The sequence below is a fragment of the Castor canadensis genome, chromosome 14, assembly GCF_047511655.1.
Source record: "Castor canadensis chromosome 14, mCasCan1.hap1v2, whole genome shotgun sequence".
NCBI classification, from domain to species: domain Eukaryota; kingdom Metazoa; phylum Chordata; class Mammalia; order Rodentia; family Castoridae; genus Castor; species Castor canadensis.
Window position 1 is genome coordinate 107174523 of NC_133399.1, and position 26817 is coordinate 107201339.

Here is a 26817-nt window from a genome sequence, read left to right on the forward strand (position 1 = left end):
TTCCCTTCTAGCTTAAAGGTCTTTGATTCTTTGTCAGGGTGTACTTTGTGGTATATCTGAATCCATGTGAATTAAGACTTGAAAATTCAACTTTTCATACCTGATTCCTTAGTCTGTCCATAAGCCAACACTAATTTTTCAGCTTAAAACTTTTCTCTTTTCACAGGGTTTTCTATTCTAAAAATTTAAGATGCTACAAAGCCGTGAAAATGTAGGGCTTCTTCTGTAATAGAAATCCCTTATATTTTAGTTTTTCACTATGCTCACATCTTTTAAAAGGTTGGTGTGGAGAAAGAATTACTTATTTTTAAGTCTGTAGAATTAAAAGTGAACTCATCTGCAAAAATGATTTTAACATAGGACATCTTTGATTTGGTATACTATACTGTGTTTTAAATGTAAATTCATTGCTAAATAGCATTAAAGTAAGCTTAAGAAAGTTTATTATTTAAGATAATTATATATAATTCCATTTTCCATTTTGAGACAGAAAACTTTATTTTCAAATAATGTTTTCCTAAATTATAGTTATTGTATGCTTAATATATAAAATATGAGAAAACATAAAGTGGAAAATTAAAATAAATACCCCTTTGTATCATCACTCAGAGATAATCATTGTTAACATTTAGCATATCACTCAGTCATTTCTCTGTGTGTTATATATGTATCTTTTTAGCAAAGAGGGTTTATGCTGGATCTGTAGTTTTTTTTATTCCTTGTCAATTACATATCCTTTGAAAGTAATTTTTATTTACTAAATTCATCTTAAGAATATACCATAACTTATGGACATTCAAATTGGCAACTGTAACTCTAGGTCTGGCCTAGCTTTGTAACTGATTATGTCACCAATTTGTACACGGGGGATAGTGAAAGAGAAGAAAGTAGTTTGAAAGCAGTATTTTGTCGTTTTTGCTTTTTTTGAGATAGGGGGTCTCACTGTGAAGCCAAGGCTGGCCTGGAACTCACTGTGTAGTTCATGCTAGCCTGGAAATCAAGATCCTCCTGCCTCAACCTCAGAATGCTGGTATTACAGAAATGTAATACCAAATTACATTTACAAATCACAGTATTTGTAAAATAAATACAAAATACTGTATCAAATAATATTTTGGTATCAAAATATTTAGGATCTTTCTCATTTTCCCTCTCTCTCTCTCTCTCTCTCTCTCTCTAAATGTAATTAGAATAGCTCTTAAATGTGGATTTGTAACTTACTTTTTTTTAACCTTGTGTTGTCACATGTCATTAAGTAATCTTTGAAAATGTGATCATTTCACTAGCCTCCTTCAAATGGTATGCTGCAGTCTATTTGACCATTACTACTTTATTAGACATTGAAATCTGCCCAGTTTTGCCCTGTTAAGTAGAACTGACAAGAATACCTTGTCCTTAACTTTTGTCTAAAGAAACATGGTACATTTGGTGGCATGGCCACCACAAAGCTGGATTTCTCCACACTAAGAGTGGCCTTGAGCACTCTTCTCTCACCACATGCTGCCTTCATGCCTGTTGTCTTTCTCTTCTTGGTGAGTGGATACTGGCTTAGTTGCCTGATTGGTTATGAAAAGCTGTGTTTGGTCTTTTTCTTCATTTCAACTTCCTTGATTACAAGTGAGACTAAACATTTTTACATGTTTATTAATCATTCATACTTAATCTTTTTTTTCTTTTTTTAATTTCATTCATACTTAATCTTTTAGTGTTCTTTCTTTTTGCCCATTTTTTTATTGTATAGTCATTTTCTTTGAGGTTTGAACTCAGGGCTTCCTGCTCGTAAAGATGGCTATATTTTCTTTTTGGTTTGCATATTAACTCTTTGTAGAATTAAGTGAGTGAAATTAACCCTCTAATTATTTGCATTTATTTGTAATTTATTTGATTTGTCATTTAAATGTAGATAAATCCAGTGCTTTGTTCTTTTTTTTTTCCAGTGCTTTATTCTTATGTGACTCCTCCATCACTTAATGCTTCCTCACTCAGAAGTTTTCTTTTTCTTTTAATGACTTCACTTTTATATTTAACCCTAAAATATTGTCTCATAAGGGGAGAAATTAATTTGCTCTTACTTTCCAGTTAGTCAGTTTTCTGTTCTTCCTTGTATTTAAGATTGTTTCTTTCTTATATGTAGGGTTATTTTATTTGTTTGTTCTATATTGATAATCATGAGTTCTTGAACTATAGTTAGTTTTGATTATTGTAACTTTATAATTCCCTAATATTTGACAGGATAGAGCCCAGTTGTCACTAATTATTTTCAAAATATTACCAATTTCACCTATTTTTCCCCAAGTGATAAACAAAATTCTATTGTTTATTCCTACTAACCCCACCCAAAAGAGAGAGAGAGAGAAGGGTGGGGGGGAATTTGTGTGCATTTAATTTGCTTGGTAGTATGTAAAACCTAAAAACTTATTTGGAAATGAAATTGATTTATTCATTTTTATCTAGGAATGTGTTATAAACCTCTCCCTTTATCTCTTTTTTAATATAGCCTTAAGTAAAGTTTTTTAGTTTCCATAATTTTCTTGTTGGGTATTTTTTTTTTTTTTAGTTTATTTTTCACAATTCTAATTTATTGTTTTTTTTTGTTTTGTTTTGTTTTGTTTTTTTTCATTTTTCTTTTATTATTCATATGTGCATACAAGGCTTGGTTTATTTCTCCCCCCTGCCCCCACCCCCTCCCTTACCACCCACTCCACCCCCTCCCGCTCCCCCCCTCAATACCCAGCAGAAACTATTTTGCCCTTATCTCTAATTTTGTTGTAGAGAGAGTATAAGCAATAATAGGAAGGAACAAGGGGTTTTGCTGGTTGAGATAAGGATAGCTATACAGGGCATTGACTCACATTGATTTCCTGTGCGTGGGTGTTACCTTCTAGGTTAATTCTTTTTGATCTAACCTTTTCTCTAGTTCCTGGTCTCCTTTTCCTATTGGCCTCAGTTGCTTTAAGGTATCTGCTTTAGTTTCTCTGCGTTAAGGGCAACAAATGCTAGCTAGTTTTTTAGGTGTCTTACCTATCCTCACCCCTCCCTTGTGTGCTCTCGCTTTTATCATGTGCTCATAGTCCAATCCCCTTGTTGTGTTTGCCCTTGATCTAATGTCCACATATGAGGGAGAACATACGATTTTTGGTCTTTTGAGCCAGGCTAACCTCACTCAGAATGATGTTCTCCAATTCCATCCATTTACCAGCGAATGATAACATTTCGTTCTTCTTCATGGCTGCATAAAATTCCATTGTGTATAGATACCACATTTTCTTAATCCATTCGTCAGTGCTGGGGCATCTTGGCTGTTTCCATAACTTGGCTATTGTGAATGGTGCCGCAATAAACATGGGTGTGCAGTGCCTCTGGAGTAACCTGTGTCACAGTCTTTTGGGAATATCCCCAAGAGTGGTATTGCTGGATCAAATGGTAGATCGATGTCCAGCTTTTTAAGTAGCCTCCAAATTTTTTTCCAGAGTGGTTGTACTAGTCTACATTCCCACCAACAGTGTAAGAGGGTTCCTTTTTCCCCGCATCCTCGCCAACACCTGTTGTTGGTGGTGTTGCTGATGATGGCTATTCTAACAGGGGTGAGGTGGAATCTTAGTGTGGTTTTAATTTGCATTTCCTTTATTGCTAGACATGGTGAGCATTTTTTCATGTGTTTTCTGGCCATTTGAATTTCTTCTTTTGAGAAAGTTCTGTTTAGTTCACATGCCCATTTCTTTATTGGTTCATTAGTTTTGGGAGAATTTAGTTTTTTAAGTTCCCTGTATATTCTGGTTATCAGTCCTTTGTCTGATGTATAATTGGCAAATATTTTCTCCCACTCTGTGGGTGTTCTCTTCAGTTTAGAGACCATTTCTTTTGATGAACAGAAGCTTTTTAGTTTTATGAGGTCCCATTTATCTATGCTATCTCTTAGTTGCTGTGCTGCTGGGGTTTCATTGAGAAAGTTCTTACCTATACCTACTAACTCCAGAGTATTTCCTACTCTTTCTTGTATCAACTTTAGAGTTTGGGGTCTGATATTAAGATCCTTGACCCATTTTGAGTTAATCTTGGTATAGGGTGATATACATGGATCTAGTTTCATTTTTTTGCAGACTGCTAACCAGTTTTCCCAGCAGTTTTTGTTGAAGAGGCTGCTATTTCTCCATCATATATTTTTAGCTCCTTTGTCAAAGATAAGTTGCTCATAGTTGTGTGGCTTCATATCTGGATCCTCTATTCTGTTCCACTGGTCTTCATGTCTGTTTTTGTGCCAGTACCATGCTGTTTTTATTGTTATTGCTTTGTAATATAGTTTGAAGTCAGGTATTGTGATACCTCCTGCATTGTTCTTTTGACTGAGTATTGCCTTGGCTATTCGTGGCCTCTTGTGTTTCCATATAAATTTCACGGTAGATTTTTCAATCTCTTTAATGAATGTCATTGGAATTTTGATGGGAATTGCATTAAACATGTAGATTACTTTTGGGAGTATCGACATTTTTACTATGTTGATTCTACCAATCCATGAGCATGGGAGATCTCTCTACTTTCTATAGTCTTCCTCATTCTCTTTCTTCAGAAGTGTATAGTTTTCCTTGTAGAGGTCTTTCACATCTTTTGTTAGGTTTACACCTAGGTATTTGATATTTTTTGAGGCTATTGTAAATGGAATTGTTTTCATACATTCTTTTTCCATTTGCTCATTGTTAGTGTATAGAAATGCTAATGATTTTTCTATGTTGATTTTATATCCTGCTACTTTGCTATAGCTATTGATGATGTCTAGAAGCTTCTGAGTAGAGTTGTTTGGGTCTTTAAGGTATAGGATCATGTCGTCTGCAAATAGGGATATTTTGACAGTTTCTTTACCTATTTGTATTCCTTTTATTCCTTCTTCTTGCCTAATTGCTCTGGCTAGGAATTCCAGTACTATGTTGAATAGGAGTGGAGATAGTGGGCATCCTTGTCTGGTTCCTGATTTTAGAGGGAATGGTTTCAGTTTTTCTCCATTAAGTATAATGCTGGCTGTAGGTTTGTCATATATAGCTTTTATAATGTTGAGGTACTTTCCTTCTATTCCTAGTTTTCTTAGAGCTTTTATCATGAAATGATGTTGGATCTTATCAAAGGCTTTTTCTGCATCTATTGAGATGATCAAGTGGTTTTTGTCTTTGCTTCTGTTAATGTGGTTTATTACGTTTATTGATTTTCGTATGTTGAACCACCCCTGCATCCCTGGGATGAAGCCTACCTGGTCGTGGTGAATAATCTTTTTGATGTGTTGCTGAATTCGATTTGCCATTATTTTGTTGAGGATTTTTGCATCAATGTTCATTAAGGAGATTGGCCTATAGTTCTCCTTTTTGGAGGTGTCTTTGCCTGGTTTTGGGATAAGTGTAATACTGGCTTCATAAAATGTGTTTGGCAGTTTTCCTTCCCTTTCTATTTCATGGAACAGTTTAAGGAGGGTTGGTATCAGTTCTTCTTTAATCTTGTTGGGTATTTTTATTTTTATTTTATGAATAATGTCTTTTTTGTTGTCTAATTACTTACTACTCTATATCTAGGAAAGTAGTTTTATGGTTTCTTTGTATTTATCATATATAATATATTTTAATATATATTAGAGGACGGTTAAATCTAGCTAAATAACATAACATGAGAAGGGTATTTTGGTTTTTGTCTTTATTTAGTACCCAACTATTTAACTGATTATTTCCTGAGACATTGTCAGTTTATCTCTTGTTTTGGCAACACTGGGGTTTTGAACTTATGGAGTCTGGTTGACACTCTACCTCTTGAGCCACTCCTGTAGCCCTTCTTTCTCTGGTTCATTTTGAGATAGGGTTGTGACAACCCCCTCCCCACCCCCAGCCTCAAACCACAGTTCTGATCTCAGCCTCCTGAATAGCTAGGATTACAGGTGTGAGTCACCATGCCCAGCTTTGTTTGCGTTTGGTATCATATAATGTGCAAATGTTAATTTTGTGGTGTGTTTCTAAGTTTGTTTCTTAATTCTGTTACTTGTCTTATATTGACTGATACTTTTAGAACAAATGTTAAATTGTAGCAATGGAAAACATTGTATTGGGTCATAGTTAGCTCTGTTGCCTTAATTTTTTATTTTATGGCGATACTGGTAGCATTTTATTATTAATGTTATGAGTTATTCCTTTCCAGTCTTTAATTGCAAAAAATTTCAAGCATAGAACAAAGTTGCATTTTATAATTTATACCTATCTGGATTTTTAAATTTTATTATTAATGGTAGTTGGTTTTTTTTTTCTGTTATAATAAGAAAATTTTGAAACAATCAGAAAAGTTCAAAGAATTTTTCAGTTATCAGCCTACCAACCACCTAGATTCTGCCATTAATATTTTACTATTCTTGTTGTATAACATATCTCCTAGCAGTTGTGGTTTTTTGTTTTGTTTTCCTCTTTTCTTGCATTGCTGGGAATGGTTTCAGTTTTTCTCCATTAAGTATAATGCTGGCTGTAGGTTTGTCATTTATAGCTTTTATAATGTTGAGGTACTTTCCTTCTATTCCTAGTTTTCTTAGAGCTTTTATTATGAAATGGTGTTGCATCTTATCACACGCTTTTTCTGCATCTATTGAGATGATCTAGTGGTTTTTGTCTTTGCTTCTGTTAATGTGGTTTATTACGTTTATTGATTTTCGTATGTTGAATCACCCCTGCATCCCTGGGATGAAGCCTACTTGGTCGTGGTGAATAATCTTTTTGATGTGTTGTTGAATTCGGTTTGCCATTATTTTGTTGAGGATTTTTGCGTCAGTGTTCATTAAGGAGATTGGCCTATAGTTTTCCTTTTTGGAGGTGTCTTTGCCTGGTTTTGGGATAAGTGTAATACTGGCTTCATAAAATGTGTTTGGCAGTTTTCCTTCCCTTTCTATTTCGTGGAACAGTTTAAGGAGGGTTGGTATCAGTTCTTCTTTAAAGGTCTGATAGAATTCAGCAGAGAATCCATCAGGTCCTGGACTTTTCTTTTTGGGGAGACTCTTGATTGCTGCTTCAGTTTCATTTTGTGTTATAGGTCGATTCAGGTGATTATTATCCTCTTGGTTCAGTTTTGGATGATCATATGTATCTAGAAATCTGTCCACTTCTTTTAAGAGTTTCAAATTTATTTGAATATAGGTTCTCAACGTAGTTCTGATGATTTCCTGGACTTCCATGGTGTTTGTTATTATCTCCCCTTTTGCGTTCCTGATTCTACTAATTTGGGGTTTTTTCTCCTCATTTTAGTCAGGTTTGCCAGAGGTCTATCAATCTTGTTTATTTTTTCAAAGAACCAACTTTTTGTTTCATTAATTCTTTGTATGGTTTTTTTTTTTTTTGGTTTCTATTTTGTTGATTTCAGCTCTTACTTTTATTATTTCTCTCCTATTTGTTTTGGGATTTGGTTGTTCTTGTTTTTCTAGGAGTTTGAGATGTATCATTAGGTCATTGATTTGGGATCTTTCAATCTTTTTAATGTATGCACTCATGGCTATAAACTTTCCTCTCAGGACTGCCTTAGCTGTGTCCCATAGGTTCCGGTAGGTTGTGTTTTCATTTTCATTGACTTCCAGGAACTTTTTAATTTCCTCTTTTATTGCTTCGATGACCCATTGTTCATTAAGTAATGAGTTACTCAGTTTCCAGCTGTTTGCATGTTTTTTGTCTTTACTTTTGTTGTTGAGTTCTACTTTTACTGCATTGTGATCAGATAGTATGCACGGTATTATTTCTATTTTCTTATATTTGTTGAGGCTTGCTTTGTGCCCTAGGATATGATCTATTTTGGAGAAGGTTCCATGGCAGGAGGATCTTGAGTTCAGGCCAGTCTGGACTACATAGCAAGAACCATCTCAAAAAAGAAAGGAAGGAAGGAAAACGGGGTGCTGGTTGCTTACACCTGTTATCTTAGTTACTCAGGACCACCACAGTTTGAAGCCAACCTAGGCAAATTGTTCGCAAAATCTTATCCCAAAAAAGCCCTTCACAAAAAAAGGGCCAATAGAGTGGCTGAAGGTGTAGGCCCTGAGTTCAAGCCCCAGTACTGGAATAAAAAAAAAAGAAGAAGAAGAAAGAAGGAAGGAAGAAAAGAAACAGCTGTAGGCCAGGGAGAAAAGACCACAAGTTGGACTATCTAAAACAACAGAAATTTATTCTCACACAGTTCCAGAGATCAGAAATAAAAAGTGAAAGTGTCAGCAAGGTTGGCTCCTTCTGGATGCTCTCAGGGAGAACCCCTACCCCTACTTCACCCTGTGCCTCCCTTCTGGTTTCTGGAAGTTACTGGCAATCAGCTCCATACCTGGCAGATACATTACTTCAGTGCCTGCCTTACACCACCTTTGGCTTCTCAATGTTTTGTCAGTTCATTTCTCTTTAGTAAAGATGCTCTTATTAGTGTGTGTGTGTCTGTGTATGTGTGAGTGAGTGTGTGTGGGGTGGGGTGCTGGAGAATGAACTCAGGGTCTTGTGCATGCTAAGCACACACTTATCACTGAGGTACACTTTCAGCTCCTCTTACAAGGATAAAATCACACTGGTTTTAGGGCCCAGTGTGATCTCATCTTCATTCTTACCATGATTGCATCACAGATATCCTGTCTTCACATAAGGTCATATTTTGAGTTCGGGGGAGCGGAGTGATCATGCAGCTCCTATACTTAGCAAGTAGTAGTGAGAGCATGGGAAGAGGCTCTGATGCTAGCCGGCTCTGTAACCTTGGAGAATGAGCTTGCCTTGTCCGCATTTCAAATGAGGAGGTTGATCAGGGAGTAAACTTCAAGGTCCCTAATTATCCTAGAGTCCAAATTCAGTGATAAAGAGTCATGTGCACAGCTGATATCTCGCTATGCCCTTTAACTAGTTGGTCCCTGACTGCTTCACAGAAGTATTTTAAGGTGTAATTAGTATTAGAGGGACTTTGATATCTTTAGATAAAAGACTATCACTCTTCTGGTCTATAAGTAAATGGAGAATGTTCCTTAGGCCTTTATGGATTAGCTCTACTTCACTCCTCCCCTTGTGTAAAAACAAAGAAAGATGAGGAAAGGAAAAATATTAAATTGTTTTGCTTAATGCTGAAGAACATTTCACACATAAATGTTCGCCAATAGGAGATGGGACAGTTAGGTTCCAGAGTATGTTGATTTACGTTATTCTCTTTGCTTCTGAAAGCAGACCTTTCCTGCCCACTGCCCATTAATGTTACATAGTGACGAAGAGATACACACGAATTGTAGATAATAGGAAGTGTCTGCCAATCCTGAAAGCTTGTTTTGGATAACTAAAGTGGTGAGATTAAAAAAATCTCTTACGCACAGATAGTTTGCATAATAGCAAGAGGAACATGTTCCTGTCCATGGCATTATCCCTTACTTAGAGTTAGCCTGTCTTTCCTACATGTTCACCAAAGACACAAAAGGCAGAATTTTCTGGCTGCAAGTTTTATAGACTTCTGTGTTATTGAAGAGCAAGTGCTTCAAGGACATTTCCATTTGTTACTAGCTTATGAGTTCTCATCTTATGTAAATTATTTTGCCACTTTTCATTTTAATTCTTTGCTGTCATTATCCAACAAGATGATCACTTGGCTTTTCTCTGGAGATAGTCACTAGTATCATTTAGCTGACTGCCCTTTGTCAATAAAAGTGTTGTGCCCTCAGGATCTATTTTATCACTTTTTAATTGCTGCCTATAGATTTCTGTTTACATTTCTTTCCCTTTTCGAGAAAATGTCTAGTGCTGTAAACATTCTTATATGAAATACAAGTATATTTTGGGCTCCAGAGTTTCATTTTAGAAACCAATCTCTTTTAGAAACTAATAGCCATGCTCTCCCACAATTTATCTACCTGGTAACAATAGAAATATATTTTCCTTTGAAATAATCTGAAGATTAAAATGCTGGGAGGTAAATAACAAATAGCGCATGCTATTTCAGGGACTGTCTTAAAGACATTTTAGTTCCATTCTGGTGTTTCAACTCCTGTATATCCATGCCTTAACCTACTTCAGGCCCTTTCCCAAGCTGTTGCCATAGCTGCCTGACTTCTGCCTCTAGTATTAGCAGAGGTGTTACCCTATAAGATATTTTTGATCCTCAAATATCCCTGCTTTAAGCCATTGCTCCCAGTTGACTAAAAATTTAACTCCGTACTCTTAAATATCTAAACCCAATCTTTTCCTCCAATTTGATCCACAACTACCCCCATCTCATGCACCATACATTCTAGCTATATTGAACTCCTTCCCAATCTCAGAATATAATAAGTTTTCTCATGGTTCCTTTCCTTTGAACAAATTTTTTCTCTTACCTTACATTATTTCACTGTATTCCCCTTCCCTGTGCTGAAAACCTTTGTTCTTTCTTCAAGACCCTGCCCAAATACCAAGTCCTGTCTGCTACCATAGAACTTACTGTATTCTCTATAAGTAATGTGACTCTCTATAAGTAATGTGTTCCTGGTGACTACACTAGGAAGTTTTGCCTGGTTCATCTTTGCTACCCTTTAGTCAATTGCCTTATATAAAGTAGGAGTCAATATTTTTGGATGATTAAATGAATGATTAATTATGTCCAAAATCAGAGTAATTAGACCTACTTTCCAACTTCATTGATAGTCCAGTTTGGTTATAGTAATTAAAAATAAACATTATTCTGATATAAATTCAGCTATATCTGAGGCTAAAATCACCAGACATTACCTAGAGAAGACGTTGTACAGCATGATGAGATCCCTACTGTCTTCTCCTGAACGATTATTCTATGCTTCACCAAAAACCTTAACTGGAACCACTATTTCCTATGTTTCACTTAAATTTTTTTCCTTCATTTTTCCCTAAATGTATTCATTTGTTCAATCATTTATAGATCAAAAGATACTGAGTTTCACTCCTTCTCAGGGCCTTGAGTTAAGCTAAGCAAATTCTCTACCACTTGAGAAAGCCCTCCAGCCCCTTATTGAGCATCTGCTATGCAGCAGATTCCTTGAGTTTATATACCTCCTTTTGTGAGTTAGCTAGAAAACAGTTATTTTCTTCTTTGATGCTTTTCTTTTCTGAGCAGTTACCAGGTTCTCCTGGTACATATAGAAGTACATATGGAAAAGACTGAGTGGATTTTAGTTGACATTAAATTCGAATTGGTCCATATTATGATGTTGAGGTATATTCCTTCTGTGCCTAATTTGTTCAGAGCTTTTTTCATGAAGGGATGTTGAATTTTATGAACATCTTTTTTCTGTATCTTATGAGATAATCATGATTTTTGTCCTTCTTTCTGTTGATGGGTTGTATCATACTTACTGATCTATGTATGTTGAACTATTCTTGCATTCATAGGATGACTCCTACTTGATCATGCTGAATAATCTTTTTAATGTACTTTTAGATTCATTTTGCTAGTATTTTGTTGAAAAGTTTTGCATTTATGATCGTCAAGGGTATTGGCCTATGATTTTTTTTTTTTGTAGTGTACTTTTCTGGCTTTGGTATCATACAGGATAATACTGGTTTTGTATAGTGAGTTTTAGAAGAAGTCCTTCCTCTTCAAATTTTTGGAATAGATTAAGAAGAATTGGTATTAGTTCTTTGAATGTTCACTAGAACTCAGCAGTAAGGCTGAACTGTACATTTCCCCAAAGTTCTTTTATTACAGAGAAATTTAAGGAAAAAAATAGCATGTGCTCATTTCAGAAATTCAACAGAGAAGTATATGAAAAATGTGAAAGTCAATCTTAAGTGCCACCTATTGCCCCCTACCCCATTATTCTTGCTCCCTACAGATAATGATTTTTAACAGTTTAGTATGTATCCTTTTAAGATCTGTTTTGGAATAACTCTGTACCTTGTCTCATGATACCCATTTCTTTTAGAGTCCTCCACCCTGGGTTGATGGTGACTTTGTTCAGCATTATCACTTTGTCAGCACTAACAATGAGAAATGTGGATGAGGTTGAGTCAGATGCCCCCTGGCCTGGTAGTTTTCTGTGTAGTGAGAGAGAGATATATACAATAATAATTATAATACAAGATGAAAGAGAAGCAAGGGAAGAATAGATGAGATGATGTGGGACTCATAAGGTAAATAAAATTCATTTGACTGGCCAAGAGGTAATATTTGCACTATACCCTGAAAGATAGATAAGATTTAGATTCGGGGGGGCGGGGGAGACACAAAATGCAGATATACTGGCAGGAGAAAGGCACAGAGATGCAGAGTTTAGAATGGTATTGCATTTTCCTAGACTGTAGCATACATATGTGGGAGTAGCAACAGCTAAATTTGCAGAGTATATGGGAAGACTGAACATCTCTCCACAGTCATTTGGATGAAAAGTTACCATAGTGGGACTTTAGGTCTTAGCAGCTACTATATTCCATCCAATGTAACAATGCATTGATTGTAATATACCCCTTACTTTACATGCCTGTGAGAAAAAACACTGTCAATTAGTTTTAAAACAACTACCAGTTGTAAAATACATCCTGATTTCAGAGAACACAATAGTGAAGAAATGGGCATCAGACAATCAGTGAACTAGGGTCACTGCACTGACACAGAGAAAACCTGGGTATGCAACAAAGAAAGGAAACGTGAAAAAGATGGAACAAAGGAGGATGAGATCAGAGACAAGTGGAGGCCAGACATGGTAGTGCACACCTATTATTCCAGTACTCAAGAGGCAGCAGAAGTGTCATGGTCTAAGGCCAGTCTAGGCAAAAACTGGAGACCCTGTCTGAAAAGCAAACTAAAAATCAAAAGAACTGAAGCATAGCTCAAGTGAGGCCCTAAGTTCAAGCCTCAGTATCAAAAAGGAAAGAAAGACAAAGGTAGAGAAGTTGACCTTAAAAAGGAGGACAGTATACATTTTTCTCTGCCACAAGACAAAGAATGGAATAATGATCAAGAGGAGTTTAGAAGTTGAGAAGCTGAAGCATTAATCTAACTAATATTAAATAACATCCATCTTGGTAAAAGCAAAGGCAAAGTCATCTTCAAAAAAAAGTGACAGTGGTGGGTTTGAGAGTTTGGGACTTCAGAGTGAAAAAGTTTCAGGTAAGGCATGAAAGGCAGGATGTGAAAAAATTCACATCAGAAGAATCAAGTGGCCCAGTTCAAATTGGAAAGCAAAGATTTATAAAGAAACCAATTGCCCCTATTTTATGACTTTGTCCAGGAACACTTGGTACCCTGAGAGAAGGATGGAAGGAAAATGGAAGGTGCTTTCTACAGGGTAGGAGATTGCTTTCTACAGGTATGGTAGAAGGGCAGAAAAGCTCAACAATCCAAGGTTCTTCTCAGGGATATTGTTGATTTGCCATGAAGTTCAGGCAAGAAATGAGAGGTGAGGCCAGAGAAGGAGTAATAGATAAAAGCAGTTTTTTTTTCAAGGGGGGGGGGTGGTAAGGGACTAGAGATTATAAAGAAGAAAAGAATTATTTGAAGAGTAGGTAAATAGAATGTTGATTAGGGAAATTCAGAATTTAAGATTGTGTAGGTAGGATTGTGAGCATTGAAGATGAAGATGTGCTCTCTTTCTAAAGCACAGAGGGGAGTATAGCTCCATGTAGTTTGAAAACCTCACAGACTCCCTGAATAAAGGCTTTACTTACTAGAGGGCTCATCACACACACTGACCCATTTCACCTTTCCAGGCTGATATCATTTTCTTGAATGAACACCATGTTCTATACTGGTCAGGATGATCCTCAAGACTTTTATCTACTGTCTTGCCTTTGCACATGCTGTTGTTCCCTTTTGTATGAAATACTGTTCCTCTGCTTCTTGGCATTGCACCCTCCTGCCCATCCTTAAGACTCTACTCAGACAGCACTTGTCTGAGATATCTTTCTAGGCTCCTTCCCACAACACTGAGCATACCACATTACTGTCCACAAATCCTATGGCTTTTTACCACAAGTATTTTTATGTATATGTCTCTTTCCAATAGATTGTGAACTCTTTGAAGTCCAAAACTCTGATTCCTTTCTTTACCCACTGTGACAAGCACATGATAGGTATTTAGTATCCTTGTTGAATTTTCAGTGATTGAAGCAACTGGTATATCTTGGATGTTACTGTACATACAGGTCACCTGGCTGTCTCGTCAAAAGTTCAGATTCTGATCTAATAAGTCTGAGATGGGTCTGAGAACCTGCTTTCTAAAGAGCTCCAGGTGATGGCTGTGGTGCTGGTTCATAGACATAATCCAAAGTGGACAGCAGAAGTGGAGCAGAGATGAAGGCCATGGAAAGTGTGGAAATGGAGTACTTGTGAGCATAGTGACTTGGGAAGTTCCTCAGGATGAAGGAATCCATTCTAGAATGGATCCTAGAATCCATTTCTAGGATCAGAGCATGAAAATCCTTTTTTTCTTTTTTTAAGATCATAGATGATAATTCTCGTGAAGGAATGGGTTCAGCAAACCCAATTTTTTAGAGTGCTATTGAACAAAAATAATTCACTATCTGTTTTTTTAAACATGAGAAATATAGGGGCACCTTGGGAGCTGTCCCCCACAACTCTGGGGACTCTACTCTCCCACTTTATACTTTAAAAGAAAAAAATATAAACTAACTAAGCCTCTTCCCCCACAATGAGTAATCAGTATTTTCAACCTGATGTGTGCCCTTCTGGCCTTAATCCATGCAAGCTGGTGCACACATAGACATTTTTTAAATCTATAATGGTATTTTTGCATGCATATTATTCTTCAGATTGTTTTTCCCACTTAAGAATATGTCATAAAACATCTGTCCAGGTCAATGGACAGAGCTCTAATTTAGTTTTTTCCTAGTCATTTTTAAATAGCTTTGTCTAAATATACATGGCCCATAATTTGTTCTGCCATTTTCCTGTTAATGAACAATTGGGTAATTTCCAACTTTTTACTTCCACAAACAGCATGACCCGAAAAAATAGCCCTGTTGTTATCAGAGTATCATGACTTTGTGACTTTACTCAGTCATACATATCAAAAATAACTTGTATATCAATGACATCTTATAATGAAACACAGTGGTGTGTAGTCCTGTGCTGTGCACATAATAGCCACTAATCACATGTTAGCTATTTAAATGCAAGTTAGTTAAAGTTAAAAGTCTGTTCCTTACCTTAGACTCATCTCAAGTGCTCAGGAGCCATATGTGAGTAGTGGTTTATCATATTGAACAGCACCAAAGAGACCATTTGTATCCTACAGAAAATCCTGCTGAAAAACCTGGACTGCACACTTGCATGTTACATCTTAAAGAACGTATTTTATAGTAAGTTGGTGTTTCAATGAGAGGGCATTTTAAAAAGTGAAAAGTATGTCTTTATTGGTTGCCTCTGCAGTTACTTCAATGAGAATCAATACCCAGATGAAGCCAAGAGGGAAGAAATTGCAAATGCTTGCAATGCAGTTATACAAAAGCCAGGTAAGGAGGCAAGCACAGCTCTGCTCTGTGGCATTGCTCCCGGCTGTGTTCAGCATTTAGAACACTAAGTCTCATACGCATTCCAAGCTGGAGCTGTCCGTGTAGCCTACTCTCTCCTGTAGGTCACTGCCCTGTCCCAGCAGCATTTCTCAAAGATATTATGATGGCATCAAAAAGCAAATGGGCATTCACATTGAAGTTTCCACAGAGATTTGAGTACTTGAGTACTTTAATGTATAGATTGCTTTTTTCTAAAAAATTATAATTATATCAATTCCAAAATAGTTTTGAGTTTGAAATAGTTAAGCAAGTTTTGTTAATAAAAAGATCAAATAGATGTTTTTTACAATTTTATAAATTGTGTGATTCTGTATTCCTTTCGGGGAAAAGATTTTTGAAGTTGACTCCTGTCTATTGCCCACATTGGGATGACTTCTGCTTAGCTAGAAAAATTTAGGTAATACTATTTTGAAGTCTTGTTCCTGTGTAAGTCAGCAGAGCCACTTAAATACTTTATATGTATTTTATTTATTTTATTCCATGTGCTTAAATATTATTTCACATTTTATAGACTTTGTTGCTAGAAATCATTCTCAGTTAAGATGATTGATTGATTTCTGTTTGGACATTAAAGACTATATGCAAAACTATCTGTGCTTTATAGTAATGAAATAGTAATTTATTCTCCTATATCTAGAAACCATACTTCTAGCAACATTGACCCTACAAACACCTAAGTGAGAGAAGTCTTTACCCTGTTTCTGCAAGCCCCAGATACAGCTAACACTGTTCAGGAAGTTGAACTGTCCCTGGAAAACACTTTTCTCCCATATCATCAAGACCCTAACAAATCTGTTTGGTTTCTCTACCCACTGTGAATTAAAAGCTGCAAAAGAGAAAAGAACAGGAGAGGAGGGAATGGTACAGGTGGGTCCTCATTGGCAAGGCTGGGGCTCTCCATAGGAAATATCCTTTTACAGCAAAGAAGATAGTAAATCTAAAATGCAACTGGCATGGTACTGTGTATTCCAGTATAGTCACAATAATTGTCACAGTGGCTTTTAGCCTTCAAGAAAACATGTGTCATATCATCTGTGTTATAAGATAAATGGGCTGGTAGCGTGCTCAAGTGGTAGAGCACCCGCTAAGCAAGCATGAGGCCCTGAGTTCAAACCACAGTACCACAGAAAAAAAAATAGTTAACATAAGGTCTTACAGATGTAAGCAAATTTCTGTTACTTGATAAAGAAGAACTTACCTCTCTAGAATGATGCTAATTAAATGAAGCCTACATGGTGATATCATGGGAACTTGGATCCAACACCCTGGTAAAAATTGTAGAATTCTCTAATATTGAATATGGCTTTCTATATTGAAGAATATTGTGTGCTAGTTTTGTTTATTCATTCAGTAATAATTTGGGTGTGTGCACAGTACTAAGTAATGCTTTAAAAAATTCCCCTGCCTCTGTTATTTCAATAAATAGAATCAAAAGCAACTTTTGAAAAACAAGTGTTATCTTTTAAAACTGGCTCATCGTTGGGTCTCAGATGCAAATTATCTGAATTTTATTGCATGCATTCACAGGCAAAAAACTGTCTGATCTGGAACGTGTTACCTCCCTGAAAGTGTATAATTGGTTTGCTAATAGACGGAAGGAGATCAAGAGGAGAGCCAATATCGGTAATGTATCAGAGAGGCTGCTTTCTCTTATAGGAAAGTTACAAGTGTTGTGTTTATTTTAAGAGTAACTTCAGCTTAAGAACTATGCGTCTAAATGATCCTAACTTTTTTGATACTATAAAGAAATTTTATGTTTATAAATTTTAAATTAAACTGTATACCACTTTCAGCAATAAGTGTTCACCTTAAAGTTTAAACTGTAGATATAATTTTGACCAATTAAGTGATATTTGAAATATTAGGCTAAACATTTGAAAACAAACTACTAGTCCTTAATTTATAATTTTGACTTATCAAAAATTTTCCATGAGTGTTTTATGTCCTTAAAATACAATAGTGCTGGAGTTCATTATGCAGCTTTTAAGAAAAAAACTTGGACAGTCCTAGCTGGGAACAGTTCAGGCATTAGTAAAACCTCCAGCGTTGCTTTTCTACTTTATTTGTTCTCAAAATTTGCTTTCATTTTGAGAGAAGTACATCTGCTCATGCTTTCCTTGTTCTTTCATAAATGATCCTAACTTTTAAGTCTAACAAGAGTCACCCTTACGTTTTTCTTCATTTTAAATAATTCAAAGTTAACATTATTTGCACTATTTGTATTATAAGAATGACATTGTTATTTATAAAATTACTTGTTCTTAATGTTCTAGAATATAGACTTAAGTGGTCCCTGAGCGTTTATTACTCCTGCGGCACATGTTAAAAATACTTGTAGGGTCTTGAAAGAAGAATTGAGATACCACAGTTTATTTGTGATTGCTGGGCTGTGACTTAGACATTAGCAAACACCTGATTGATAGAAACAGGATGCGAGAGACTTAAAAGACAAGAATACAGCAAAATACAGGCATTTAAGTCATTGAAATTCTGGATTTAATCACTTCAGAATGTATAAATAGCTCAGTAAATCACATTACATACCATATATATATATATATATAAAATTTTCATTTGTCAATTATTTCTTGATAAAGCTCAGGGGAAGAAAATGGTGAAACTGCCGGGGGATACGGGCTATCTTTTCAAATACAAAAGGAAGAAATGAAGGATTTTCCCCGCTTCAAAGCCACAACAGAAAAGTAGGAAATTTGAGTTAATGAGATGGGGTAGGGGATTAGTTTTAAGTTTCTAAAACTGCATTTTGAGCTGGGATGTAGCTAAGTAATAAAGAGGCACTGAGTTTGATCCCCAGCACTGCAAAAATAAATAAATAAATAAATAAATAAATAAATAAATAAATAAATAAATAAAATCTCATTTCATTTATAAATATACTTCTTATTCATCATTCCAGTCCTCAGATGCTTTATGGAAATCTAAGGCAGGAGAACTAGTGAATACTTAGCAGATTTTATAGTTAAGGTGGTACAATTTAATGTGCACAGAATGGCAAATGTGTACCTCTCTGAGCTGCACTTGGTTAATTTCATTCATTTGCAGTTTAACAGAAACAAAACATGAGGAATGTAGATTCTTATTTAATTACATTCTAATTTCCTTAACACAAAAGTTGTGTTTCAACCATTATGATAAGGCAACAGATAATTTAGGGATCTATTTGCTTTTTTCGAAGAAGCAGCAATCCTGGAGAGTCATGGGATAGATGTACAGAGTCCAGGAGGCCATTCTAACAGTGATGATGTCGATGGGAATGACTACTCCGAGCAGGTGGGCAGCAGGGCAGCTGGGCTAAGGTTCCTGGTTACTGAGCAGTGGGATGGTTTGACTACTCAAGTCCGTGGGTGTGGTTGTATGGGGTGGGGGAGGGGAAGCAGTCAGTGTCCCTCCACTCTGTCATGTGTCGAGTTAGATTTTCATGTGATTTAAAAGGAATGTGGTAAGATTCAGTTGTCCTGTTGAATTTGTGAGAAATCGCTATTCACCCACACGGATTTATTGTCATACAACAGGATACTTGGCAAGTACGCAATGGGGAGGAGGAGGAGGGAAGAAGTTCAGAGGGAGGCAGAGAAGCAGAGAAGGTAGAAGAAGAGAGGAGGATCTGACCCAAACAAGCAAGTTACACCATTCACCACACGCACTCAGTGTTTGAGAAGTACTAGGGGCAACTGGGCAGCTGTGACCCGTGCCTAAACATATACCAATGCAGGGCACAACGGAAGGCCCCACCCACTCTGGCCCTATTGCAGTGGGAACCCTTGTGCCCAGAGGAGTGCTTCTTCCAGATCTCTGGCACATTGACACACACATCCTCTCATAAGTGCAATACCTGCATGTCTTCTCATCTCATCCTGGTTATTCTGCATTGCTTGGGGGAAAATGTATTTAATTGTAGCCACTGCATGGAATGATGTGGGAGTTCCCCCCACATATGTTAACAGACTTCAGAAAATTTTAATAGGATTTAGGTTTCATTTCCATTTGGAAAATGCAGAGAACATATGGTCCCTTTTCTTAGACCCCAGCAAGAAAATGTTTGCCCTTTCCTGTGGCGGTTTTCCTTGCCTCTCAGCCAGTTCATAAACATAGAATCCATTGTGTTCTTTCACTTTACAGCCTCCTTTTGCCAGCCTGAGCCTAGACATTCCAAGAGTGTTTGATTCTGTGCAGATCCCTAATCTGTGAAAATCAAAATGAAACTGTCATGTCCCAAGGGTTACCTTTTCTTCCATTAGGACTCCAAATCATAGCCCCACCTTTTCCTCAGGAGACTGTTCTGTAAGTCTTTCTAACTGGAAAGAAACATTCCTGTTGCTCTTCAGTTGACCAATATAGATGGATCATTTCCATCTTTTTTTGCAGATGCCCTGAGGGCAGCACATCCCATGCTTTTTTCCCCAAGGGACTTACCCTTTCCAAAGTCCTGTGATAGAGTTTCCCTGAAGATGTGACAGGTGAGAAATGTACCCCTTATTTGTGACTCCGTCTTCAGTGCCTGACATGCATCCTTCACAACTTTATTGTCTAACGTGAGGAGTTTGAAGGGTGGAGAGCTTCACTCTAGCTCTAAATAAGACACCCGTGCTCCCTTCACTCAGCTCTCTCCAGCAGGAGAGTGCCACCCCAGGAAGCAGCACTTCATCTGTAAGATGTCAATGCCTGAAGTTTTAAGTTTTGTCTTGTTTCTTAGTTCACTTGAGAAACACCATGAATTTAATAGCTCACCAGCATAGCCTTCAATGATTAGTGTTGTATCTGTTGCAAACAGTAAGACCCAAATTAATGGTTTTCCATCAATCACTGAAGGTTTGATGACCACCGGCAATATTTTTGATAAAATTAATAAAATTCTCAGAAAAATCATTTTTAGTTCTTTTTTTTTTTTAAGTCATAAAAATGTCACCTGGGTGTCTCTGGACCTATATCCATTCAGTGTCTACTTAAATACAATTCACCTCTATCACAAGATGCTCCTGACCATTTCCTCCATAGATGTTCTGCCTCCCCTTCCCCCTGCATGCCTTTCTGTGACCTAGAGAATTGCACTAACCCCCTGATAACATGCATTTCTTATTTCTGCATATCTAGGATGACAGCACGAGCCATAGTGACCACCAAGACCCCATCTCATTAGCTGTGGAGATGGCAGCAGTCAACCATACTATCTTGGCATTGGCCCGACAAGGAGCCAGCGAAATCAAGACAGAGGCCCTGGATGATGACTGATCAGGGAGGGTTAAATGTGACAAGTTAACTTAGTTTAGACGTAGCACCTTAGCAGACTTTCCTCGGTCCTTAACATGTGTTCTTACAGTATAACTTGCAGTTTCTTGTATGTCAGGTAGCCGTTAGGGTCTTGTTCTGTGAAGATGGCATGGTGCCCTCAGCCTTTGCATATACTCTCTCAGTATTAAATTCCCAGTAAGTAGTAACCAACCAACCAGACTTCCCTCTCCCAAGCCCCTGAGGCTAGAAAATCTTGCTGCTCCGTCTTAGCATTCCAAGAAAGTGCTTCCAGGTATTTAGATAACCCTCAGTTCTCAAATATTAGGCTATGTGTAAAATCTTGGGTACCTTTAGATTCATGTAACACTAGTCTCAACCCCATTTTCCTGCCCCAAGACTGATAGGATGCAAGCTGAGGTAGTGGCACAGGATTGACAGAAACCATTTGGGGAGTATCCATAGAGTGAAAGGAACACTAGAACCCCTTCTCAGCATGAGAATCACTGATTCAGCTGCAATAAGTCGTGCCTCATAGTCACACTGTGGCTAGACTATACTTCTTTGGGTGCTGTGCTATGTCAGTGGAAACTCGATCTCAGATTTTGGTTTATGTTAACATGCCTGACAACAGACATCCTTTCCTCTCACAAGCTGTATGACTTAGTAGATAAAATACTGCCTTCTGACTTTGGGACCATGATTCAAAACAAAAAGACAAAAAACAAGTTATTTAAAAAAAAAAAAACCCAGCTTGTGAGCATTGGAAAAAAGTATAAGCTGAATGTCTAAATGGATGCTAAGACCAGTTCTCAGAACCACTGTACATTCCGTGGCACAGTCAGTGCCTGCATGGAAAAGTCCTGGAGTTACCATGGAAGGTGTCTTTGCCTCCTGTCAGTGTCCCCTTTTCCATGCTACCAACAAAAAGTCTGTTAAGAACAGAGCTGAGGTTGAAAATGAGTGAAAGAACAGTCTTTGTACCCATTACCTGAAGCCCCCTCGGAGCTGAGAGAGGACTTTGAGGGGATCCTGCTGACTTATCACTGATGCAAATACTTGCCTAAATAGGAGCAGAAAAAAGCAGGGGACATTTACCACTTACCTTGTGGGTGTGCGGAACACAATGGGATGCGACTGCTTTCTCGTTCTCTTTGCTCTGTCCTTGTAGAGGTGTGAAAAGCTATATTGCTGCAGGCAATTTATTTAATAATTGGAAGCCATATTGATAATGGATGTGGTAATATTTGTAAAGTTTAATCTACTTTAAGCGGCAGTAACTAATGGAATTTTTTTCCTTGATCACATATGTAGCACTTTTGTTACTTTTTAAAGATATTTATATTTGATAAATCTTTTTTTCATTTTGAGAACTCAAAATACCAAACAATGAACTTGCGTTATAAAGTCACCTTGTGATCACCTTGTCATCTAGTAGCGAAATGATGAACTATTCATGCATCAAAGAAAATTACATTCGCTGGCCTTGTATGAAAATGATCTCCTGGCTACCTGATTAAATGATACACTGTCACTGTGGGTAAGAAGAAACAGCCTTCAGTGTAGCAGCATAGTGTGCATCTGAAAGAGGCACCCCGGCTATGCGTTTTCTGCCTCATCTTCGTATGTCTAATGAAGCCTTGTTTAAAGGGGAATGAGGGGCAGGTAGTTGAACAGGGCTTCTGTCTTTCTGTCCATTACCTGAAACGATTTCTAAGATGGAACTAAGGTGCCATTTCTTGTCTTCTTCACCCCTCCCCCACCAAATGTATTCAAGTTTAAAAACTATTCAGAGAGAGAGAGAGACTGACTTACTGACCTTCCTTATTTCCCTTTCTCATTTGCAGAATATTGAATATCTGCCAGTTTCTAGCTGGTCTTACTGCACACACAAGATCACCCCCATAGCTGTGAATCCTGCTTGCGTGAGTGTAAGGAGAAGTCTTTGAGAGGGCATGAGGATGCCACCTTACCTACACGTGTGACTTTGAAGAACCATAGGCAGGGTTTGGTCCTGCTGGTGTCCATGAATTTCATGGGGGGAAATGTATGCATTTTTCCCAGCTTCTAAGAATTGAAGTAAAATGAAGCAGTCTTCTTGGTCTTTCTGTATTACTTGAGTCAACAAATTCAAGAGTAGCATTTGTTATTCTCAGGAATAGCCCCGCCCCCCCCCCCACGCACACTCATATTCTTCCTTGGTTTATTTTACTTTTTGTTTTAATTAGGAAATTATATTTCTTTCATGTTATTTTACTTAGAAGAAATACTGTCTTTCCGTTTTGGTGGAATTTTGTCTGCTTATGTGCTCAGTTGAATCAGAAAGAACAAGGAGAGAAAGAAAAAACATTCTCTGAGAAGCCACATCCATGATTTATTGTAAGGAGATTATTATAACTGATAGCTTCTTTATGATTGGATTCTTAGTGTCATTTGTTCTTGCTAGATGTTTTAAAGGAATAGACTCAAACTGTTAAGACAGCTGAAGTCTCTAAAGATATTCTGTAATTGCCACAGAAAAGCTAAAATGTTTGATCATTTTAAGAGCTTTAAGGATGGAAAAGGCCTTGGAGAATATGGGCGACAGCATCGGTGCAGGCCTCATGCTGGTGCTGGACGCGCAGTGTTGTGGTGGAGCTGCGCTGTGCTGAGCTGGGCAGAAAGTGGTGGACTCTCATCCCCAGTCCTTTAGCTGGAGAAGGCTGCTACCCTCCCTTCAGGTCCACAACCTTCCATAGAACTTGTGCTTTTTCACCAACAGTAAGAATTTTCTCTTTGGGGTGAAGATTTAAATCTCTCATTGGCTTTCTGCTGTTAACAGGTTCAATTCTACTATGTTGTCCATAGTAGACCACTTTAATTCTTGTAATGGTGCATGGTGCTGCCATATTTGCTTCTCATCTCTTTGATGGTAAATCTATTCCTTAAGCCTTTTCGGGTTTTAGATGTGGTATTAAAATGGAAACTCTAAAATGCCCTGTTACCAAAAGGAAAAGAGCCAGGCTCTTAAAAGCTCACTTTCTGTGCTTGTTGCTTGCTCTGTCCTTGCTCTCATCTCTTCCTAAACTTCTTCAAGCCCCAGAGATCTCTTTCAGAGGTGGTTCCTCTCTGGTCAAGGAAGACCTTTTTAAGTGTGGGAGTACTCATATAGTTTGTTGTTATTTTGTAAAGATACTTTAATTGAATTACTGTGGCCAGATGATAAGTTTCCTACTCTTCTTCAAATACTTTACATGAGGACTGTTTAAAAAATGGGCCATCCTAAGAGATTTCTGCCTGTCTTAGATACCCCTACCAGTAAAGGAAAGCCAGGAGAGAGCAATACAGTGTACTCTTCTCAGAAGCCTTCTATACCATTCAATACTAAGTAGACATTTTGGTTCATTTCAGCAGAGCTCATCATATTGAATACTCGTTAAGACAGGTTTTTTCACAGGAAGAGGGAACCTGGCACAGGGAGGCAGAGAGCCCCCTTTAAGGTGCCTTTCACCCCAGCTCAATAGAGGTGACCCCTGAGAAGGCAAGTGAGGAAGAAGCTCACTTATGCTAAGGTATGCAAATCCAATGCTCTAGTTCCCAAAAGATTTGTGATTCAGCCACACCCATTTTAGATCCAGAAGTCTAAATATATTTTTACCTCGAAGGGGATAGCTCATGAAGAATTCACTGATAAAATCATTTCAGTTATCTGTGTTTGTCCTCCGTCTTTAGGAAATCTTGGTTTTAGAAACTCTCCTTGGATACCAATCATCAGGAACTAAGTGTAATAGACTCTCACTCAGTCAGGAATCTCCTGTCACCACTTTTCCATCTCTGAATAGCTCCTCTTCCATTTTTCTCTATGCTGCACCACTACATCCTCAACTTGAGTTTACTTTTCTGGAATTCTTTCACTTTTGGCAGCAGGCAAAATAGTTGGGTTTGATCCATCTCTGAATACAAACACTCCTTCCTGTGATGACCACCTACACACTCTACTGAGCAGCCCCGTCATCTCTGTCCCACAACAATGAGAATAATCCCCTTGCACAAATGATCATCCACACCTGTCCTAAAAATGTGAACTTTAAGTCTTTACTTTGTCTTTGATCTTAAGAAGGATTTGGTTAGAAGCATTGCTCCCATTTAACACATGCCTCTTGTCTTTTAAAATTGCTTTTCATATTTTGTTCAGAGAGCAACTGTATTATTTGTCTCCCCATGAGTCTCAACAAATTCTTAGGCAATAATTTTTCTTATAGTTGGTGATGGTGTCCTCAGTAGCACTCTTAGCTACATTGAATAGCCCTGACCTCCTACGCTGTGCATGGGTTTCTGTGTTAATCTCTGTGATTTAAACCTTATACCAGAGTGGTGATAGATTTTGTCATTTTGTTGTTGTGGTTATTAGTAATGTTTTACTACTGTATTTATTGGGGCTGCATTGAGACCAGCCAAATCCATTTATAGCTTTACTGAGCCGGATTTATTTGTAAAGATTTCCCAAGTGAAAGTTGGGCACATTGACCAGCTCTACTAGTGGCATCTTTGGGGGGCAGGGTGGGATTTGGGTGAAAGGGATGCACTTGGGCAGAGGTGAGTATTACACATAAGCAACATTCCTTTTTTGTGTGTGTTCTTGAAATTGCAAGAATGTTTACTCAGGATTTGGTGACTAGCCATATTAAATTTGGCAAATTGAGCTGTATGCCCTGAAAACCCTCTTACTCTTTCTTTATGTCCACAGTATCTGACTTACCTTGCCTAGGAAAACCTGAGTTATCCTGTGTAAAGATGGGGCACCATAACGATAGTAGGCAGCTTTCCAGGGGAGGCAACTATGAACGGCTAGCTTATTTCTAAAGATTTCATGGTAACAGGCTGTCAGAGCAGAGGTTCTTTGTGTTTTTTTTCGTATGTGGTCTCCTTCATTATAAACTCTTGTTTCAAAGATGCCTATCACTTAAGGAGAGAGGTTTCCTTACCACTCAAGAGGACTAACATGAAGGCGGTAGAAAAGGCTTTTGAGATACATCACACCAACAGGTCAGAAACCTCTCTCACAAATGAGTTATGTTTAGAAAGACTGTTCTTAATGCCCTTCCTTTGTACTGAAAGTGAGAAGCTACAGGACTGATGGCTGACTCACCTCTCAGAAATGCAGCTTTGTTCATATCTGTGCACCTTCAAAAGCTGGAACTTTGTAAATTGAGATCTTTCCATATCTGTTTCATTATTCTTTCTTGGTGGAGATGAGAAATCCAGCTTCCTGTAATGCTGGTTTTCTTTTGTAATCAAGAGGGGGAGAGATAAAAGAGGAAAGGAGAGAGTGAGGGAACATTTGCTGCACCCCTTCTCATCTCACTGACATAGTGGTTGCTTTAGAATTAGAAATGTGTATATCCTGTACATGTCCCCAAGCTGCTGCTGCTTCTTTTTTTTAATTTATTTAAATCACTGTTGACATCTGAGTAGAACTAAGTCTAGTTGATGTCATTCAAGTGAAATCTGACTAGCATTTTCAAATCACTTGAGAATTTACCATGTGCATTCCCTCCCATTATCTCCTTAAACCCCTCCCTGACAACACACAGAAGAACACAGAAGCAGGAAGGGCTCTCCCGTTATCCTCTGCTGACATCGCTGCTCCATAGCAGGTTTTCAGGTTGGTTTGCCCCCACCTGGGCAGCAGTCCCGCGTGCTCTGTGGTGGAGCACTCAGTGTAGCTTGCGTTGGGCAGCTCAGCGCACTTGAGAAATCCTGGGAGGCCAGTTCCCCTAGCTCCGTGTTCCTTTTCTTTCTCTTTTAAATAAGACTGGCTCTGAACAGCCATAATTAACTCACAAATTCATGTTGGTATGCTGTGATCAAATGAAGGTTTGGCTGAATCTTTTCAAATTGTAACCATGGTAATTGAGGGGGGTGGCATAGGATGAATATATAAAAATATAATGGCAATTGTTCTGAGTGACTGAGTGTCCTCTGACATGTAATTAGCTGTTTTAGCAGGATGTAGATTGGCATGGTCATAATTAAGAGGATTTCTGTCCTTTATGTGATTGAAAATAGCAGAGCTCCCATCCCTTGTTCCCTTTTAGCACTA

General features: G+C 37.7%; 1 protein-coding gene across 14 annotated transcripts in view; it reads left to right on the forward strand.

The window, feature by feature from the left end:
- Positions 1 to 26555, forward strand: part of Hmbox1 (homeobox containing 1) — a 168642-nt gene extending 142087 nt beyond the window's left edge. For 2 of the 14 annotated variants that reach the window (XM_020157962.2, XM_074055260.1), the window contains 5 exons: positions 15346 to 15428; positions 17016 to 17111; positions 18685 to 18779; positions 19022 to 19093; positions 20601 to 26555. In XM_020157962.2, coding sequence (XP_020013551.1) covers positions 15346 to 15428; positions 17016 to 17111; positions 18685 to 18779; positions 19022 to 19093; positions 20601 to 20738 — 484 coding nt within the window. In that variant the 3' untranslated portion in view covers positions 20739 to 26555. Of the gene's footprint in view, positions 1 to 15345; positions 15429 to 17015; positions 17112 to 18085; positions 18191 to 18684; positions 18780 to 19021; positions 19127 to 19874; positions 19967 to 20600 lie in introns of those variants that run through there. The other 12 variants (XR_002212020.2, XR_012441577.1, XR_002212021.2 and 9 more) reach the window with 12 other exon arrangements.
- The last annotated feature ends 262 nt before the right edge of the window (positions 26556 to 26817 follow it).